General features: G+C 49.1%; 1 protein-coding gene and 1 long non-coding RNA gene across 2 annotated transcripts; one reads left to right on the top strand and one right to left on the bottom strand.

The window, feature by feature from the left end:
• Positions 1 to 4,740: 4,740 nt before the first annotated feature.
• On the top strand, positions 4,741 to 10,942 carry Ptcra (pre T cell antigen receptor alpha). Its single transcript, XM_055614656.1, has 4 exons — positions 4,741 to 4,813; positions 8,131 to 8,451; positions 10,113 to 10,157; positions 10,773 to 10,942. Exons 1-4 carry the CDS (start codon positions 4,756 to 4,758, stop codon positions 10,940 to 10,942), a joined length of 594 nt encoding a protein of 197 aa, XP_055470631.1. The 5' UTR covers positions 4,741 to 4,755.
• Positions 10,943 to 18,272: 7,330 nt separating this feature from the next.
• On the bottom strand, positions 18,273 to 19,603 carry LOC129681278 (uncharacterized). The gene is made up of 2 exons (XR_008720827.1): positions 19,026 to 19,603; positions 18,273 to 18,484 (listed from the first exon to the last, which is right to left on the bottom strand). It is a non-coding gene; the product is annotated as an uncharacterized LOC129681278 (long non-coding RNA).
• Between the last annotated feature and the right edge of the window lie 2 nt (positions 19,604 to 19,605).

The raw sequence follows: 19,605 nt of genomic DNA, 5'->3' as shown, positions 1-19,605 counted from the left end.
AGCATTTACCCAGCAAGCTTGAGGACCCTAGCACCCTCCTAAAAGTTGGATATGGTAGCACGTGTCTAGATTCCTAGACAAAATAAGAGGTGGAAAGAGGAGAATTGTGGGAGCTTGAGGAGCTAGGCTGCAGTGAGCAACTCAAACAACCAAGAAAGCCTGTCTCAAAGGTGGAAGGCTAGGGTGGACTCCTGAAGTTGTCCTCTGACCCCATAATGTTCTGTGCAAGCCAGAACCCTCACTCACACATGTGTACACACAGCAGCCACGTACACTTACAATCACAGCTCAGGAACGAAGGAAGGAAAGAAAAAGAGGCAAGGGAGGGCTGCCCAAATCCTTGCCTTGCTCTGAAGACTAGACTTGCTGCACCGCAGTTCATGCGCCCCTGGCCATGTAGAAGCCAAACACTGAGATTTTGCAAGAGGCAGGATCCAGGCTGAGGAGATGGCTCAGTGGTAGAGGGTTTGCCTAGCCCCACACAGCTTGGTTTTTGTAAGTTGCTTTTCCTCAGCCTGGGTTCCTCAGCTGGAAACAGGCAGTTAAGGGCCGAGGCAGGGCTTCTGAGGCAGGGTCTCATGGCTGACCTGACCTGCAAGTGGTATGTTCATGCAGGTGTCTGTACTTGCCCTGAGTGAGGGAGCAGTGAGACTTTGGGGCTCCTGGAAAGAGGGAACAGATGTGAGGATCAGGCAGGGGAATCTCCCAGACTGACTACCCCTGTGCCCCAGGAGCTGGGCTGGAGATGGATCCCCAACCAGCAGCTGCTAGCACTGCGGATCTTCGCCTTCTTGTCCTTTGAAGGCAACCTGTCCCTAGAGCCCTCTCCCAGCTGCACTGTGGTCTCTGAGCCCGGGCCAGCACTTCCCCAGGCTGGAGAACGGCAGAGGCAGAGTCGTTAGGGACACCTGTCTCCGCTCCTCCCACCCCCTGGCGGGAAGCCACCGCTGAGCTGCACCTGGCCACACAGGGCCTGGGAACAGGAGCCCTCAGCACCCAAAGCCATCCCTGGGTCTCTGCACAGGGTCAGGAGCAGGCAGGCAAGTGGCCATTAAAACTGCCCTCCCAGCACAATGGCACAAATGGGTAGAGGCTGGCACAAGAATAAAGAGGAGGAAATAAAGCTGTGAAAGGGTCAGGAGGGGCTAATCTGCAGGTAATCTTGAGCAATTAATTAGTTCTTTGGAAGATCTCTGTGCTTTGCTCTCACTAAAATTTGTCTCTTATTGGGAGAAAAGGTAGAAACAGTGAGATTAAATTAAGCACTCTCAAAAAAAAAAAGACCAATTGTTTTTGCTTTCGTTTTCCTTTCATTTTTTTTTTTTTTTTGAGGCAGGGTCTCACTGCAGTCATGGCTGGCCTGGAACCCACTAGCATACTGCCTGTAACACAAGCATGCAACCCGTGCTCAGCTCCAACAGAAAGCAGAATTGAGAAGATTATCGATTCTCTAGACACGGAAGGGCTTTCTAGGTTTAAAATCCATTTACTGGTCCCTAAAATGATAACAACAACAACAAAAACCTACAGGACTGAAAAAAGCGGGCAGGCCTGCGAGCACTCTGGAGGTGGCGGTGGCTCATGGACCAGAGTTCAAAGCTGGCCTGGTCTACATGGGACCCTTTCTAAAGAAATAAATAAGGCCTTCCTCTCCATGTTACCAACCACTAGGGAAATGCAACAAAACTATAGGAATTACTCACACTTGGGATAGCTATCTAGACCCTTGGAAACCAGCTGGTTATGGTGGCAAGGGCCTGTAATCCCAGCACTTGGGAGACCTGGAGCCAGAAGATAGAGTTAGGTCCATCCTGGGCAATATCGTGAGAAAAAAAAAAGAAAGAAAGAAAGGCTAGAGAGATGGCTCAGTGGTTTAGAGAATTTGCTACTCTTCAAGGGGACCTGAATTTAGTGTTTGTTCGTTTGTCTTGTTTGGTTTTTTTTGAGACAGGATTTCTGTGTAGCCTCGGCTGACCTGGAACTCACTCTGTAGAGCAGGCTGGCCGCAAACTCATGAGATCCACCTGCCTCTGCCTGCCAAGTGCTGGGATTAAAGCATGCTGGGCTACAAATTCTCTTTACAAATTTGTAAATGAGAACAACCACGAACTTCTGGGGCTTCTGCCTGCCCCTCAGAGCTGTGACTACAAGCGCAAAGACTATGGCTGTCTGCACAGGGGCGTAAGTACTCCCTCTTTCCCCAATAAATGAACCTGCTTTTTGAAGCTCTTTTGGGGCTTGTGTTCTTTGTCTTAAGTTCTCACTGCATAAGACTGAGATCCTTAGACAGCCAAGCCTCACCTTCTCTAGTCCAGCCTGGTGCCTGGATAATTGGAGCAGCAGCGGTGCATGCATTTAATTCCAGTATTCAGCAGGCAGAGGCAGGTGGATCTGTGTGAGTTCGAAGCCAACCTGGTCTACATAGTGAGCTCCAGGACAGGCAGGGTTACACAGGGAAACCCTATCTCAAAAACAAAACTATACAGTGCTGCCTTCAACCTTGGCCAGGGAAGCAGGGGAACAGCTAATACAGCTCAGAGCTGGCCCAAATGCTGAGATCGAGGGTCTATTGTGTGCTTAGCTCCAAATGAGACACTGACATCAAGCCCAACCCCCGAGGCTCTTGGAACATCACGGAAGGGTGGCTGGAAAGGGAGGAGAGCTTTGAAATGCTGGCTGTTGCATTCCTGTGCTCACTGCAGCTGCGGCTACCTGAACAGGATTCTGACAAGTTCAGCCAATATTCCAGCAAACACCACAAACTGGACTCTGGATTATTAAAAAAAAAAAAAAAAAAAAAAAAAAAGCAGTCATGTAGGGTGTAGCTGGGAGATGTGTAGGGGAGTAGGAATGAATGAATGAATGAATGAATAAATAAATAAATAAATAAATAAATAAATAAATAAATAAATAAATAAATAAACAAATGAAATAAACAACCCAAGTTGGGCGTGGTGGCACACACCTTTAATCCCAGCACTCGGGGAGGCAGAGGCAGGCAGATCTCTGTGACTTTGAGGCCAGCCTGGTCTACAAAGCCAGTCTAGGACAGCCAGGGCTACACATAAGAGCCATTTCTGGGAAAGAAAGAAAGAAAGAAAGAAAGAAAGAAAGAAAGAAAGAAAGAAAGAAAGAAAGAAAGAAAGAAAGAAAGAAAGAAAAAGAAAGGGAAAGAAAGAAAACTAATAGCCCAGACAGAACTTGGGAGGTGAAGGCAGGACCAAGGTCATCCACGGCTACAAAGCAAACTCAAGGCCAGATGTGCTGCCTGAGACTCAGTCTCAAAAGTAGGGACTGGAAAGGCAGCTCAGCAATGAAGAGCACATACTGCTCTGCAGAGGACCTGCGTTTACCTAGGTCAGGTGGCTCACAACCCTCAGTAACTCCAGATCCAAGGCCTTGGACTCACACACATAATCTAAAACAACGTCTGTGTGTATGTGTGTGTGTGTTTGAGTCAGGGTCTCTATGTAGCCCTAGCTGTCCTGGAACTCACTTTGTACTTGAACTCACAGAGATCTACCTGTCTCTGTCTCCCAAGTGCTGGGATTAGAGGTGTGTGCCACCACGTTAGTCAATAATAAAATTCTGAATGTAAAAGTAAGCCAATTAACTAACTGATTTAATTAAATTGAAAATGGATATTGGTGTAGGGACGCAGTAGAGTACTTGTTTAGACTTCAGGAAACCCTAGGGGTTCAATCCCAGCACCCCCCAAATAACAATTAAGGTAAAATAAATTACAACAAAAGTAGGTGTAACCATATGGCAAGAGGTTGTCTGAGCATCTTTTAAGTTACACGAACAGCGTCGGGGGCTCCATGGTTGAGAGCAATGGCTGCTTTCAGAGGACCAGAGGACCTGGTTTCAATTCCCAGAACCCACATGGAGGCTCACAACCAATCGTAACTCTGTGCTCAAGGGATCCAATGTTGTCTTCTAGCTTTTCTGGGCACCAGGCGCATACATGGCACATAGACATATATATACAGGCAAAACATCCATACAAATAATAATAATAGTGTTTAACCTTGGCTCTGCCAATCGTGGCCTTGGGCAGGCCACTCAGTCTGTCTGAGCCTCGGTTGCTCTCGTGTGAATTGAAGAAGCAGGAGGATGACATGAAGGATGAAGAACTAGCTGTATGTCAAGGTCTCACCATCCCCCCTGGGACCCTCTGTCCAGTGGATGACAGTCACCCTCAAGTAGAGCCAGGGACTAGGCGAGAGAAAGGCTTTGAGAAACAGGCTGGTGGCCCACACCTTCAATCCCGGCCAGCTCCCCCCCCCCCCCCCCCCGGGAGGCAGAGGCTGGTGGATCTTTAGGAGGGAGGTGAGCCTGATTTACATAGCGAGTTCCACACAAGCCAGGGTTCTGTTACACAGACAGACCTTGTCCTGAAAAAGAAAAGAACAGCCTCCGAGGACTGTGACGTGCTTTCTTCGGGCACGAAGGAGGGCATGAGAGGACGAGCGCCCAGCTCCTGGGATGAGAGTGGGACCAGAGTTCCCTGACACAGGTCCTCGGCAGAGAGCATTGGGAACTGCCAGGCTGGGAAAGGGCTCAGCTCCTGGCAGAGCAGCTGAGGTACAGCTGGGCCCACAGCCTGGGAGGTAGTCTAGGGGAGCCTCCTCCCCCAGCCCACACCTCAGAGCTGCAGCTGGGCCCACAGCCTGGGAGGCAGTCCAGGGGAGCCTCCTCACCCAGCAGGTAGCTCAAGGCTGCAGCTGGTTCATACCTCTTCTCGACTGAGCCATGGCTAGGACATGGCTGCTGCTGCTCCTGGCCCTCAAGGGTCAGGGCCTGCCCACAGGTAAGTCCCTCTCGCCCTCCCTCTTTGGCTGCCGCTGAGCCCATTCCCTGGTACCAGCTCTGCAGTGATGGATGGGATCCCTGGCCACCTGGTTCTGAGGCCTCATAACCTCTTCCAGATGGAGTGTCAGCGGGGCCTGCTGTCCCTCTCAGACACAGAGAAGGGAAAGCACCCCTCAGCTGGTGAAGTAGGCCTGCAGCCCCGGGTAGTCAGGAGGCTGAGACAGGAGAAGGTGAAGTTCAAGGCCAGTCTGGACAACGTAGTGAGGGCTTGCCTCAAAAGAATTTGTACAAGGGAGACGCGGGGCGGGGGGGGGGGAAGTGGTAGTGCGCTTGCCTTGTCAGCCTGCATGAGGTTCAGCCCCAGGACTGACTCATAGGAGAGAAAAGGAGAAAACTGGGTGGGGAGTTAGAGGCTCCCCGACCCAAGGCTGTGCTGTGGGATATAGGGTGATGCAGCTCTGTGAGGTCCTGGGCTGTCCTTCCCGCCCTCAGAGTACCCCCTTACAACAGGGGCCAGGGCATCTCAAGTTCACTTCCAATTCAGAGCAGATGCCAAGGTGTCAGCCACTTGCCAAGCATTTAGCTCCAGTTAGCCAGGGTTCAGTTCCTCGGTGGGAGACTGGTCACGGGGACTTTCCTGATTGGGAGAAGGTTCAGCAGGAGGCCTGAACTCTGGGAAGGAGGAGCTTGGGGCCAGGAGAGACAGCCACGCAGGTTTTATGGAGAAGGTGGAGGCTGAATGGGCTCCAGAGGCTGAGGGCTCTGGGCCTCACCCCCCCAGTCTCTTTGTCTGCAGAGCATTGGTGATATTAATGCAAATAATATTCCCAAATGCTCCTCACAACCATTCTATTCGACTGGTGCTGGGGAGACTTGGATCTCAGTCAGTTAAGGAGACTGACTCAGAGGCCAGTCCTGTGGCTTGATCCAATGCGTCATGTGACAGGGTTTTAGACATTCTTCAAGGCAAAGAAGACGATGAGATTTGTGGTCATAGAGGCTCAAGTTCAAATGCTGACTGGATACACGTTCAGGGTCCCTAGACCAGTTATTTGGCCTTCTATTACCTTCAACTCATCTTCCACAAGACTCTCTGGCATCCTGGGGCTTTTTTGTTTTGTTTTGTTTTTTGTTTTTGTTTGTTTGTTGGCCACACAGAGTCCATGGTATGAGTTTATTTTCAGTTGTCAACATTTGAGACTGTGCTTACATTGAGGAAGCACAGAACTGACTCTGCCAGTTCTGCTCTGACCTCCACAGGCACCTACCCACGCACCTCTGCCTTCTCTCTCTCCTGTCTCACAAACGCAAAGTAAATTTTGTTATGGTGGTGGTAGCAGTGGTTTTTCAAGACAGGGTTTCCCTGTGTAGCCTTGGCTGCCCTGGAACTCACTCTGTAGACCAGGCTGGCCTTGAACTCAGAGAGATTGGCCTGCTTCTGCCTCCTGAGCGCTGGGATTAAAGGGGCGCGTCATCACTGCCCAGCATGCAAAGTGAATGTCTTCTAAAAAGAGGAAAAGGGGTGGGGGGGAGACGGCTCAGTGGTTGGGAGCACTGGCTGCTTTTCCAGAGGACCCGTATTTCATTTCCAGCACTGCCATGGTGGTTCATAACTGTCTGTGACTCTAGTCCCAGGAGATCCGATGCCCCTGTTGGCCTGTGTGAGCGCTGCAGGCATGTGTGCAGACACTCTTGGCAGTCACAACGCTCATACACGTAAAATAAATAAAACCTGAAAAAAAAAAAAGAGCAAGACTTCATGCTGGGCGTGTCACTCTGTGGCGGGGGTTTAATCCCCAGCACCTGGCATGGTGTGTGCTCAATCCTGGGGAGGTGGGGGAGGGTGCATGCCTATTATCCCAGTGCTCTGGAGGTGGAGGCAGGAGGATCCAGAATGCAGAGTGGTCCCTGGTCCCATGGGGACTTTGAGGCTAGCCTGGGCTACACAGAACGATGTCTCAAAAGCAAACCAAAACGAAGTGAAAAAGATCTGATTGGAACATAGTAAAAAGTGAACCGTTTGCTAGCCCATGTCACTGCCAGCTCATTCCTGTGTGTTGACAGTCCCACGATGGCACTGGGGTCCGAACATGGGGCTTCATGTTAAAGATAAACATCCTTCCTCAGAGCTTCATCTCCTCCTCCTTTTGGTTTAGTTTACATTAATTTTTAAATTTCATGCTCATATGCACACCCTGGAGCACAAGCATCGCCCTCAGAGGACAAACTTCAGGAGTCAGTTTTTGCCCTCTGACACGAGGGCTCCTAGGCTTGAACTCAGATTTGGCAACAAGCCCTTACTCAGTAAGCCATCTTGTCAGCTTCCAAGCTTCAGCCTCGAGGGTGCTGGGCTTACACTCATGGACAGCTGCAGCGGGCTCAGCTAACTCCTTCCGGGGAGGGGAGCTCTAAGAATCCTGGGAGCACCCTCTGCTTCCCTCCCGAGAGGCACACAACTCGGTATTGTAAGCACTTGCTTACGAAGCTAATGCGCTTCCCACGGGACTGAGTTCCTCAAAGGCCCAGGCAACGTCTTTCTCAGGGTCATATACCCAGTGGCTGGCACAGAAAGGGGTTGCCAGGCAGTGGTGGCATGTGCCTTTAATCCCAGCACTCGGGAGGCACAGGTAGGCGGATCTTTGAGTTTGAAGCCAGCCTGGTCTACAAAGTGAGTTCCAGGACAGCCAAGGCTACACAGAGAAACCCTGTCTCAAAAACACCAAAAGGGTGGCTCAGAAAGTATAGATGGGGAGACATGAGGGAGAACGGCGGAGGATGGGTGAATTATTAGAGAGGGTAGGTGAACGCATGGCCCCAGGCCTGTGTAGACGGCTCAGTGATTCAGAATGCTTGCTGCAGAAGCATGAGGAGCTGGGTTCAAATCCTCAGCACCCACGTGAGAAACTGCATCGCTCTAAGTGTGCCTGTAATCCCAGCACTGGGGAGAGCAGAGCCAGGAGGATCACTGGGGGCCTGCTGGATGCAGGCCTAGCTCCAGGGCCAGTGAGACCCTGTCCTACGGGTACAAGAGGACAAGTGCTAGAACAGGTCAGCCGATGTCCTCCTCTGGCCTCTGTGCGCGAACAGGCATTCATACGCACACGCCTGCACGTCTACAAACACACACTCCATGTACACAGACACCCACACGCCAAAGAGAAGGAAGGAAGGAAGAAGAGTTTGGTAGGAGGAAGAAGGGAGGTGAAATGAGTAAATTCAAGAAGGGAGGAGGGTGGACTGCAGGATACAGTGCTGAGTGGGAATGGTAGGAGGGCAGGGAACGACTGAAACCCAGGATGCTCTCCTCTCTGGCAGGCAAAGCCGGCATCCCCTTTCCTTCTCTGGCTCCACCCATCACGGTGCTGCTGGATGGGAGGCAGCAGGTGCTCGTGGTTTGCCTGGTCCTGGATGCTTCGCCCCCCGGCCTCGACAGCCCCGTCTGGTTCTCAGCCGGCAACGGCAGTGCCCTGGAGGCCTTCAGCTACGGGCCCTCCCCAGCACCGGATGGCACCTGGACTAGCCTGGCGCAGCTTTCCCTGCCTTCCGAAGAGCTGCAAACCTGGGAGCCCTTGGTCTGCCACACCAGGCCCGGGGCTGGAGGCCAGAGCAGGAGCACAGCCCCCCTCCAGCTGACAGGTAGGGATGGAGCCTGGGGTCCTTTCTAACAGCCTGGGACAAGAATGGGAGCGGGGGAGGGTAGGTTCTGGGCATGAGGCAGAAGGACACGTAAGGGTGGAGCCTGGCTCTGGTAGCATGGCCTCGAGGCCGTGATTCCTGAGATTTGCAGCTGTTCCCTCTGGAGCCTGCAATCCCAGCACTTGAGGAGAGGAAGGAGGATCAGGAGCTCAAAGCTATCCTTGGCTACATAGTGATTTCAAGGCATGCATGGGCTCCATGAGACCCTGTCTCAAAAAACAAAAGAAAAGCAAATCTAGTCTCTGTTGTGTGATTTCCAAGAGATGTTAATAACTTTTAACGGGTTGTTTATAGGTACATATACGCACGTTTTATATAAATCATCTATATAAACAGTTCATATACACGTAATCAAAGCCTGTAAGGCCAAACAATAGTTAAAGAATAAGCCCCATTATACACCAAGTTACTGTATGCCGACCACTGCCCGAAATGTTTCTTTCTTTTTCTTTTTTTTTTTCTTTCTTTCTTTTTTTTTCCCCCAAGACAGGGCTTCTCTGTGTAGCCCTGGCTGTCCTGGAACTCGCTCTGTAGACCAGCCTGGCCTCAGACTGACAGAGAGCCGCCCGCCTCTGCCTCCCAAGTGCTGAGATGACCAGCACGAGTCACCACGCCCTGCTCCCAGCTTTTTTACAAGGGTGCTGGGGCTCCCACTCGGGAAGGCCCTTCACCAACTAGGCCATCTCCCGAGCCAAGCACACCAGGCTGGCTGGCCACTGAGCCCATGGTCTGTGCCCACCTCTCCAGCACTGGACTAGAAATACGGGCCACCAGGCCTTGTCTCTGTTTTTGTTGTTTTGAGACAGTTTTTCTGTGTAGCCCTGGCTGTCTTGTTTCTTTTTTTTTTTTTTTTTTTTGTTTTCCCTTTCTTTTCCTTTTAAAGATTTATTTAATTTTTACAAAGATTTATTTGTTCATTTATTTTATGCTCTATCTGCATGTACACCTGGGTGCCGGAAGAGGGCATCAGAGCCTAGTATAGATGGTTGTGAGCCACCATGTGGTTGCTGGGAATTGAACTTAGGACCTTTGGAAGAGCAGCTGGTGTTCTTAACTTCTGAGCCATCTCTCCAGCCTCCCCTCCTCCCCCGGCTTTTTTTAAATTTTATTTTTGGTTTTTCGAGACACGGTTTCTCTGTGTAACCGTGGCTGTCCTGAGCTTGCTTTGTACTGGTCTCGAACTCACAGAGATCTAACTGCCTCTGCCTCCCTGAGTGCTGGGATTAAAGGCTTTGCCACCGAGCCCAGATTGTTTATTTTTAAACCTGGGTTCGGGAGCTAGAACTCAGGTCCAGTGCCTGTATAGCAAGCACTGTCATGACTGAGCATTTGGATCACCTCAGTTTCATTACTTCCCAAAGAGGAATGCTTGATGGAAAAAAAAAAAAAAAAGCCCTGCCTTCCAACCAAAGCTCTGAGAGAATGGTCTCCTTGAGGGAGGGGAGGTGCTGCTTAGGGGACGGGACTGTCAGGCAGGGAGGGGAGGAGACCTGGGTCTCTGCACATGTCCATATGCCCTGCAAGTTGACGGGGCCAGGCCTCTGGGACTGTGAGGTGTCCACCCAGCCCATCGTCCTCACTCCTGTCTTCTTGGCTCACAGGGGAAGCACCCACATCCAGGACCTGCTTTCAGGAACCTCTCTGGGGTGAGCGGTCAGGGGTAGGGGCAGGATGGTGGTTGGGATCAAGAGTCTGAGTGCTGGTACCTGGTGGCTGGCGTTCAGTTCTGCTTTCACCATGGGCCCCATGAGGTTGCAGTTGGGGAGGGGGGCTGAGAAGTCTCCAGTGAAGGGACTGCTTTGCTCCGGGCTGGCCTGGGCTTCAGGCTAGCCTGGGGTCTATGGATCTCAGCCTAATTCCTGCACTCCCGGGGAGCAGCACAGATGAGGGCCTGATGGCTCTCCTTGGGTGGGTGGGGAGAGGCAAGGGGTCTCAGTGTGAGAGCAGCTGCTTCATTTCATTACCTGAGGTGGTGAGAAACGCACTGGCTAATAATCAAAACGCCCATTTCTTGCCCAGATATGCTGAGCTATTTACTCTTTGCATCAGATGCTCATTCCTGCCAGGCTTCCTCCCCCGCCAAATAAAATAAAAATGAGCACTAAGTAGGCACTTATTAGTACCAGAAACTAAGGTTAGACACCTGGAAGGAATTTCCTTGGAGAAAGAGGCAGAGAATGGCCAACACAGAGGGCAGGCCCTCCGGGTCCTTTGCAAGCTCTAGAGCTCCTGGGGACATCTCCTGCCTCCTCCTTCTGCAGGGACACCGGGTCAGGAACTGCGGCTGAGCGCACTGCGCCTGCTTCTCTTCAAACTGCTTCTGCTGGATGTGCTCTTGACCTGCGGACCCCTCTGTGTGCTGGCGGGCCAGCACCTGAGGCCACCACCCCCGTGCAAGCCCCTGCCTCCCGCCCACCGGATTTGGGCGTAATGATGAGAGAGACTTCTAGCTTTGATCTTACCCAGCCCTCTGAGGCTCTTTTCTGGCGCTCTTCTGGATACTTTGCTTCTGCGACCTCGACCTCGGGTGGTAACGCAAAGCCCAGGCTATGCCGAGGCCAGGTGGGCCGGGAGCTCACACGGCCCGCCTCACCCCACCCCCATTGGCGGTCCTTACTCAGGTTGGGGAGTTTTGCTTTGTTCTGAGCGAGGTCTGCCTCTTCTTGTAAATGGGACCTTCTGGGACTGGACTCTGCCTGCCCCTCAGACTGAGACTTTGGGAGGAAAAGGACTGTGTCTCTCTTATCAGACGGGGTAGGAGGCTGTGCCCTCTAGTCCTGGCACAACACAGAAGGCTTATAACGGACACAGGAACCTCACAAAGCTTTTCATTTGTGTGCCTGGGGGAAGTTGGTAGTGGTGCCTGACATAGAGGAAGCGATGGTCTGGGCAGGCTCCTTGGAGGAAGAGTGGGAATCTGGAAATTGCAGAGTGGGTCTGGAGGGGGAGTTGCAAGGAAGCTCTCTTTCCCCTACCGTCAGTCACTGGACAAAGATCCTGTCTGTTTCCTTCCCTGGCACAACCTCTCTGAGAGGGCCGAGCAGAGCCAGGGAGCCAGGGCTCAGCTGCTGGTCTTGCGCAGACTTGACAGAAGAGAGCAGAGCCAGGATTCCTGGGGCATCAGGATCACAGCCAATGCTTGAAGCAGAAAACAGTAATTGCAAACCTACGCACTGTTAATTAAAAGTAATTCATTTGACAGATACTCACCGAGCATCAGTGAAGAGCCAGGTACTAAAGAGGTCTGGTGTCTTAGTGAGGGTTTCTATGCTGTGGAGAGACACCATGACCATAGAAACTCCTATAAAGGAAAACATGTATTTGGGGCTGGCTTACAGTTCAGAGGTGTAGTCCATTATCATCATGGCGGGAAGCATGGCAGCGTGCAGGCAGACATGGTGCTGGAGAAGGAGCTGAGAGTTCTACATGAAGTAGATGAGAGGCCTACATCTGGACCCACAGGCAGCAGGAACAGACAGTGAGCAACTGGGCCTAGCTTAAGCTTCTGAAACCCCAGAGCCCACTCCCAGTGACACACTTCCTCCAACAAAGCCACACCCACTCCAACAAGAACACACCTCCACATAGTGACACTCCCTATGGGCCTACTGGACTCACTTTGTAGACTCACTTTGTTCAGGCTGGCCTTGAACTCACAGAGATCTGCCACTGCCTTCCTGAGTGCTAGAATTACAGACATGTGCCATCAAGCCTGGCTGGGGAGGGGCATTTTTCTAACCACTGCATTTGGCATTGTTGGTTTTTCCTTGTTCCCTAATGAGGGCCCTTCCATGGCTAAAGAACAAGGTTCCCACGGTGGAAAAGGATTTACTTCCAATCACATGTGCTTATCTCTGTCCGAGGATGTCAGAGTAGGTGCCTATGGAGGCCAGAGAAAGGTAGAGCTGGAGTTACAGATGGTTGAGAACCACCTAATGTGGGTGTTGGTACCCAACAGAGGCCTCTGGGAGAACATCTCTCCACCCCTTGAATCAGTCTTCCTTCCTTCCTTTCTTTCTTTCTTTCTTTCTTTCTTTCTTTCTTTCTTTCTTCCCTCTTCCTCTCCCTCCTCCATTCCTCCTCTGCTTTGACATCTTCTTTTGCTTCTGCTTCTTCAAGACAGAGTCTCACTACATAGCCCTGGCTGTCCTTGAACTCACAGAGATTCTCTTGTCTCTGCCTCCTGAATGCTAGGATTAAAGGCGTGTCCTGTCACTATACTGGGCCCTGAGCCTTTTCTGAATCCATATCTATATTGTAGCCAGAATTTGCTGCTTTGTGGGTTCCTTTCTCTCTTCCACCCTTCTCTATCCCTTTATTTTTCCCCTTTCAACCCCCTAACACTAAGTAGGAGAGAAAAAAGGATAGAAGGGAAAGTGGGTATCATTATCTTTAGACTGTTTCCTGCTGATTGGGGCCATCGAGTTCCTTGGAGCAAGTTTGATCTTTGCTGTCAGGATACCCAATTTCGTCTCATTTCTTTTCAAACAACTATTTAACAAAATGCAAACAGCAAACAATAGCATCTAACCACCAACCAGACACCTATGGGACTCTAGCATTTATACAGCCTCTGGAAAGTCCCCAGAATTCCATGTGTTATAACCTCAAAGAAACTATCTGTAGCTGGCATTTGGAATTCTCTCTTCCTCTCTCTCTCTCTCTCTCTCTCTCTCTCTCTCTCTGTTTTAAAGAAGCCAAAATTCTCACTACTCTATAGATTGAGGCAGGGTCTCAGTTGAACTCTAAATTCTCACTAAATCTACAGTTCACAGCTAGCTCAAGCTAGGCAGCTTGCTCCGAGGATTCTCTCTGCAAACAGCACTGGGATTACTAGTAGGATGCCATTCTTGCCATTCAGTTTTGGTTTTGATGCTTGTGTGGTAAGCATTTTTAACCACTGGACCATTTTCACAGCCCCATCTCTGGCCTCTTTCTATGGATCATTTAGGGAACAGGAACATAGCTTATGGTGATGACATTGTGTCCCTCCATACAGGAATCAAGCTTTCCCCCAAGGCTAGGTTCAGGGAGGGATTGAGCTTTAGCCTCAACTTCTCTAGGCATTGTCCCTTAGCCCTCAGCCCAGATGCTGAGCCTAGGCTTTAATGTTTGCCTCTATAAATGTCCCTTAGCAGCCCTCGGTCCAGAAGTCAAGTTCTTTCTGCTTCAACTTTCCTTGCTCTTCTCTTCAACTGTGTCCTGTTCCAGTCCCTTGAATCACATCTGTGGCTGAAAAATATTATCGCCAGGAGGGGTTTGGAGCCTTGTGAGTCAAAGGTGGTGGCCAGCTTCTGATTTATCCAGGTCTAACACAGCCTAGGGAAGTAGAGACACCCTGGAGATTCCTCCAGTCTGAGGTAGTGTGACGTTCTGTGTGCCGAAGCCCCATCTAGCCAAAGTGCCCTGATACGGACACTGTTAAGTGTTGCAGCTCTGAAAGAAAATGTATCCTGGCAGTCATGAGCCAAGGAATACCACAGAGTCACACAGCACAACAAATCTCACACAAGAGATTTATTAGGAATTGCAGTGAGATTTTTGTAATTTTGATCACTTAAAAGAAAGCAAGCAAGCCAGGCACAGTGGTACATGCCAGCACTTGGGAGGCAAAGGCAGGTGGATCTCTGTGAGCTTGAGGCCAGCCTCGTCTGAGTCCAGGACAGCCAAGGCTACACCAAGAAACCCTGTCTCAAAACAAACAAACAAAAACCCAGAAATGATATGAGAATATGTTTTTGTTTTAATTCCAGGTGTGGGGATATGAGGCTGCTTCACAGAAGGTGGCTATGATTTGCCTTGTGCTCTGGCAGGGGTGTGGTTTTGCCAGCTGCCGAGTGTTTCTGCAAGGTTGTGACATTTGCAATCCTGGGAACTTTTCAGACGGTATATAAATGCTAGGGCCCCAAGAGGCGGGGTTGCTGTTGTTGGCTGGCTGGTATTTGGATGCTGTTGGTTGCAAAGAAACAAGTACAAAGAAACTAGAAGAACTTAGATATCCTGATGGTGAATATCAAACTTGCCCCAAGGAATTCGGCACCCCTTAATCAGCAGAAAATAGTCTGATAACTTCACCCCCTTTCCCTTCTACCTTTTCCCCTCAAAATCTAGTATTGGGGGTTTAATGAGGGTAGAGAAGGGTGGAAGGAATAAAAAAGGACCCATAAAGTAGTAAACACTGGCTACAAGTGGTGTCCAACAAAGGGCAAAGCAGAATGGGAAATTTTATTTCAAATGCACTAGAGGAAATGGCAGGGGAAGAAGAAACGGATATTCTTTTTCAAGATGCCAGCAAAAAAATTTATTGTGGCTTCTTCTGCTGGGTTATCTCCCAAGACTGGAAGGGATTGGTGACAGCTGCATTAGAAGCCAGTCTGCAGTTACAATGGTTAACATGGTGGAGGGAAGAAGCCACGAATATTAAACAGGGAAACAGAAGGGAATGAATATAGTAAAAGATCAGTTGCTGGGTGAAGGGCGGCACTCTGCTATACAAGAACAGGTTCAATTTCATGATTCCACTATTGAGCCATGTCGCTGAGTGGCTTTAAGAGCTTGGGACAAAGTTGAGGAGCCTGGTAAAGGGTCCACCTCATTTACAAAGATTATACAAGCTTTTGGAGAAGCTGTCACTGATTTTTTTTTTTACAAAGATTAGTCTCACCTGTGAAAAAAGCCATACCAGACCCTGATGCAAGGGTTGTTAGAAACCTTGGGGCATCAAAATGCAAATATTGAATGTAAAAAGTTATAGGCTCTTAAAGGTGCGAGTAACACTGATGGACAAAGAATGGAAAAGGGAAACAACCAGAATCGGTTCTCATGTGTAGCATGCTAATATCATAGGTCAAGTTATAGCTGAAGTTCTCAGATATCAAAATGCCTGGTGCTTTAATTGCAGGAAATCTAATCATCTGTAAAGAGACTGTGAGCAAGCCAGTAAATGTTTGAGGTCTCAAAATGCCTGGTGTGTTAACATCAAGAAATACAGTACTTTGTGCTATAAAAATGAACAAGTCATTTCTAGCAGCAATGGGTTGCCTAACTATAAGCCAGAACGAATTAGGCTTCCACAGGTATGCAGGCCATTGGACCAATAAATGTAGGTCCAAGAGAGATATCCAAGGCGATTTCTTGACCTTGGAAATGGCTATGAGAGCCTGGCTCTAGGCCCTGCAGCAAAAATTACAAGCCATTTCAAATAAGAGCAGCCAAGAGTCATGAGGTTATACAAAACAAACAAAACAAAAAAATGTGGAATTAAAGCAGCCTATATACTATAAGAATGTATTAACATTAGAATTGAAGGTGCCAGAGCCCGCTGGCAGAGTCAAACAGTTCCTGAGTGGCGAATGAGGACTGAAAGAAAATTAAACACATACACACGCACACACTCTCCACAGGAAATCAGTTCGAGAGGGTTGCCAGTAGAAACTGTACATATGGTTTATTCCACAATACCTTTTCTTTAGTCAGAGAAAGCACCTCAGCACAATGAAGGGTTCATGGAGAAGTCAAACTTGTTTACCCCGACCATCTGTCTTTGTGATCCTCACACAAACTAAAGGAACAGAACTTGGCAAAGCATCCTGCTTGTCTCTATCTCCAGGTGAAGGCCAGTGTGAAAACATGCTTCTCACTGAGAACTCAATAAACAAAGCAGCCTGACAAACAAGCAGCTCTCCACAGAAGCCTACAAAATTTCCCATTGGGGACATGGATTTGTTTATGTTTCCACAGGAAATGAAAAGCTGTGGGCACCACTAAAACTTACAAAGATTAGAATTGAGTAGGAGAGGTCTCCTGAAAACCTTGGTCACTGACCCAGAAAGTGCTTATTTCATTGAAAATATTTCTGTTTATAATGTCTTACTAAATACAGCATAAATAATGCCTTAAAACAGAAAGGGGGAAATGCAGTGTGTGACATGGGAATTCTGGGAACTTTTTGGAAGCTATGTAATAAATGTTAGGGCCCCGGGGGGGGGGGGGTTGCTGTTGTTGGCTGGTTGGTGGTTGGGTGCTGTTTGTCAAGTAGCTGTGCACAAAGAAACTAGAAGAAGAAGTTAGATACACTGATGACAAACATCAAACTTGCCCCAAGGAACACAATGCCCCTCATCAGCAGGAAGTAGTCTAACAATAACTTTATACCTTTTCCCTTTTTTTTCTCTCCAGTTTAGTGGTGGGGGTTAACAAGGGTAGAGAAGGATGGAGGAGAGTAAAAGGAGGCCACATAGTAGTTAATGCCAGATACAGGGAGGGGAAAGCACAGGAGGGAAGCTGTCTCAGTTTGCATGAGGAGCAGTAGAGAACTGAGCAGCTTTCTATATGGTTTGGGGAGGGGGCTGGGCAGAATTTACCAGAGTGGTTTGGGATTGCAGGGATTATGTGGCCTGATTTTGGAGCAAACTCAGGGATTGGCAGGATTTTGTGGCCTGATCTTGTAAGACCTGGGGTCTCACAGCTCAGGAGTTTAAGATCGCACCCTTCCCAGAAACTCCCCCAGACCAAGACTCGTTGAAAAAGCAAGAGGTTTATTAACCATTGCGCAATGGGGTCACCCCTGCCGGTCAGCAAAGAGTGGCACCCAGAGACAAAGGCCTTTAGGTTTTTAAAAGAAAAATTGCGGGAGATTTGAAGTTGAAGTCTTGGCAATTTAGGATTGGATGAGGAAGCTATAAAGTAAGATAACTGGTTAGTCTTAGGTGCTCAAGCTTGGCCAGTCCTGCCAAGTGTGGACGAAGCTGCAATTTAAGGTGGGGGTGGTTAGCTCATCCTTGAAGATTAGGGGCTGCGGACTTTTGGCTGCAGGTCAAAAGCTACTCAGAACAAGTCTGGGTTCTTTGCTAAGAAGTGCTATCTCATTAAAGGGTCTGGTCCTTTTTTTTTTGCTGAGTGAAGGTCATTGCTTGCTTGCCTTTTTTTTTTTTTTTTTTTTTTTTTATATCTGTCCTCACAGATAGGGTCACATTCCTCCATTCTCTGGAAAGGTACTAAGAGGCTTTAGCTTAACCTGAACCTAAAACTCAAAGCTATAGGCTTTAGAAGACATACTGGTTACAAAGTTAGTCTAACCTTTTCAATCTCAGCTTTTTTTTTTTTTCTTTAGGGTGGGGCCTGGCCACACTTCTGCCTTAGGGGGCTGGTAATGCATGTTATGGCCCTTAGAGAAGTTTGGGGGACAAGGTCCAGCCATTCTGGCCTCCAGGGTCTTATAAACACTTTAAACAAGGCATTAAGGCTAACAAAGGGCAGGCTGGGCTTGGAGGTCTTCATAAGGTCAGCAAACAAACCCAGATTGAGAAAGGAAACAGGGCTTTGTGGGCAAAGCTGCATTTGTTGCTAGCTTCCCAGGAAAGTTGAGCTCAGAAGCAGTTTAAAGTAATGCTAAGAACCAAGGCTGTCCTTGAACTCTTGATCTTTCTGCTTCTTCCAAAGAGCTGTGGTTTTTTTCTGTCTTCACCTTCCAAGTGCTGTTATCATGGGAGTGTGCCATCACACCTGATATGGCTCACTTTTGTGTTTGGTGCCAGACTGAGTCCAAGACCTCATCCGTACAAGGCAACCACTCCACAGCTAAGGTCTATGTTCAGCCTGGGAGTTCTCAACAAAGATCTCCTAGTGCCAGGCCCTCTGACGCTGCAGAGGCAAAAAAAAAAAAAAAAAAAAAGTAAATGTTCAATACCAGGTTCCTGCCTTTTGAGAACTCACAATACAAATAAATAGCAGAAGAGACTGAGACACCATGCTAAAAACACTGCAATGTTCAGCCATCTATTCCATGCATCTCAAAGTGGTTTTGTTTTGTTTGGAGACAGGACTTCATGTAGCTCAGGCTGCACCCTTGGCTAGGTAGCCAAGGTTGGCCCTCAACTTCTCTGACCTCCTTCTACTTCTGGAATGCTTGGATTATAGCCTTGCACCAACACGCACCTTCAGTGTTACAGCAGCCTGGAGAGCAAATCCCAGCCTGGAAATGAAACACGAGGGATTTGTGCGAGTTAGGCAAGTACTACTGAGTGAGCTATATCCCTAGTTGTTCATGAGGTTTTAACCCAATTAATTCACCAATTGACTTGAGTTTTCCAACAGGCAAGCTTCAAAGAGATGTAGGAGAATCACTCTGGGTAAAGAAGTCAGTGTTTTGGGGACTGGAGAGATGGCTCAGAGCTTAGGTGCACTGGCTGCTGTGCTTCCTAAAGGTCCAGAGTTCAATTCCCAGCAACCACATGGTGACTCACAACCATCTATAATGAGATCTGATGCCCTCTTCTGGTGTATAGGTGTACATGCAGGCAGAACACTGTATACATAATAAATCCTTTTTTAAAAGTGAGTAATTCTAGTTTTCGTAAGGACAATTGCAAAGTCACTGGGCATCAGGGCTGTTGTGGGTCTTTAAGTATCTATTAGTGTGAGTGGCTGCAATAATAAAATCTAAAAGCAGGTGTCTAGTGAGGGTTTGCAACTTTATAAAGAAAGCCATTAGGAGGGTTGATGACTTGACTTACGAAATAAAGGAGACCGCTATTAAGCCTGCAGGCCCCAGTTCGATGCCCAGGACCAACGTGGTAGAAGGAGACAACTGATTCCAGTCGTCTTTCCTCTAATTTTACAGCTTAGAGGAAAAGAGCGTGAGGCCGGATGTGGAGGCGCAGGCCAGAGGCAGGCAGACCTCTGAACTCAACGCCAGCCTGGTCAACGCAGTGAGTTCCAGCACAGCCAGAGCTACATAGAGAAACCCTGTCTCGAAGAACAAAAGACAGAGGGGAAAAAAACAAAACAAAAAACAAAACATGAGCGATAGTCCGCTCCATGTTAGAAAGCCCAAATCCGGCCCCTCCGAGGCCAACCCAGAGTTCTACTCCCTGGGCCCTGAAACTCCAGCCTCTCCCAAATCCTCCGTTTGACGTCGGAGAGATGGCTCTAGGTCGCCCAAGCCACCATCCACTCTCTGATTGGCCGAGGTGGAGAAAAGATCGTTTTTTTCCCATTCGCTAGAAAGCAAACGCCGAGCGAACCCCATTGGCTGCGCCGCCCGCGGGCCTCGGTCCGTTTGGAAAGCTGCTGGAGGCCGAGGCGAGGGGGCGG

Source organism: Psammomys obesus, unplaced genomic scaffold, assembly GCF_907164565.1.
Source record: "Psammomys obesus unplaced genomic scaffold, mPsaObe1.curated_primary_1811, whole genome shotgun sequence".
Taxonomy (NCBI): domain Eukaryota; kingdom Metazoa; phylum Chordata; class Mammalia; order Rodentia; family Muridae; genus Psammomys; species Psammomys obesus.
Note: the sequence above shows the minus strand (reverse complement) of the source record. Positions and strands in the feature narration are given on the sequence as shown.

What these genes read in the sequence shown, in the direction of transcription:
- Ptcra (XM_055614656.1), top strand. Translation starts at nt 4,756, where the DNA reads ATGGCTAGGACATGGCTGCTGCTGCTCCTGGCCCTCAAGGGTCAGGGC. An exon ending in GGGTCAGGGCCTGCCCACAG is followed by an intron (nt 4,814 to 8,130) that starts GTAAGTCCCTCT and finishes CCTCTCTGGCAG; the next exon opens with GCAAAGCCGGCATCCCCTTT. An exon ending in CTTTCAGGAACCTCTCTGGG is followed by an intron (nt 10,158 to 10,772) that starts GTGAGCGGTCAG and finishes CTCCTTCTGCAG; the next exon opens with GGACACCGGGTCAGGAACTG.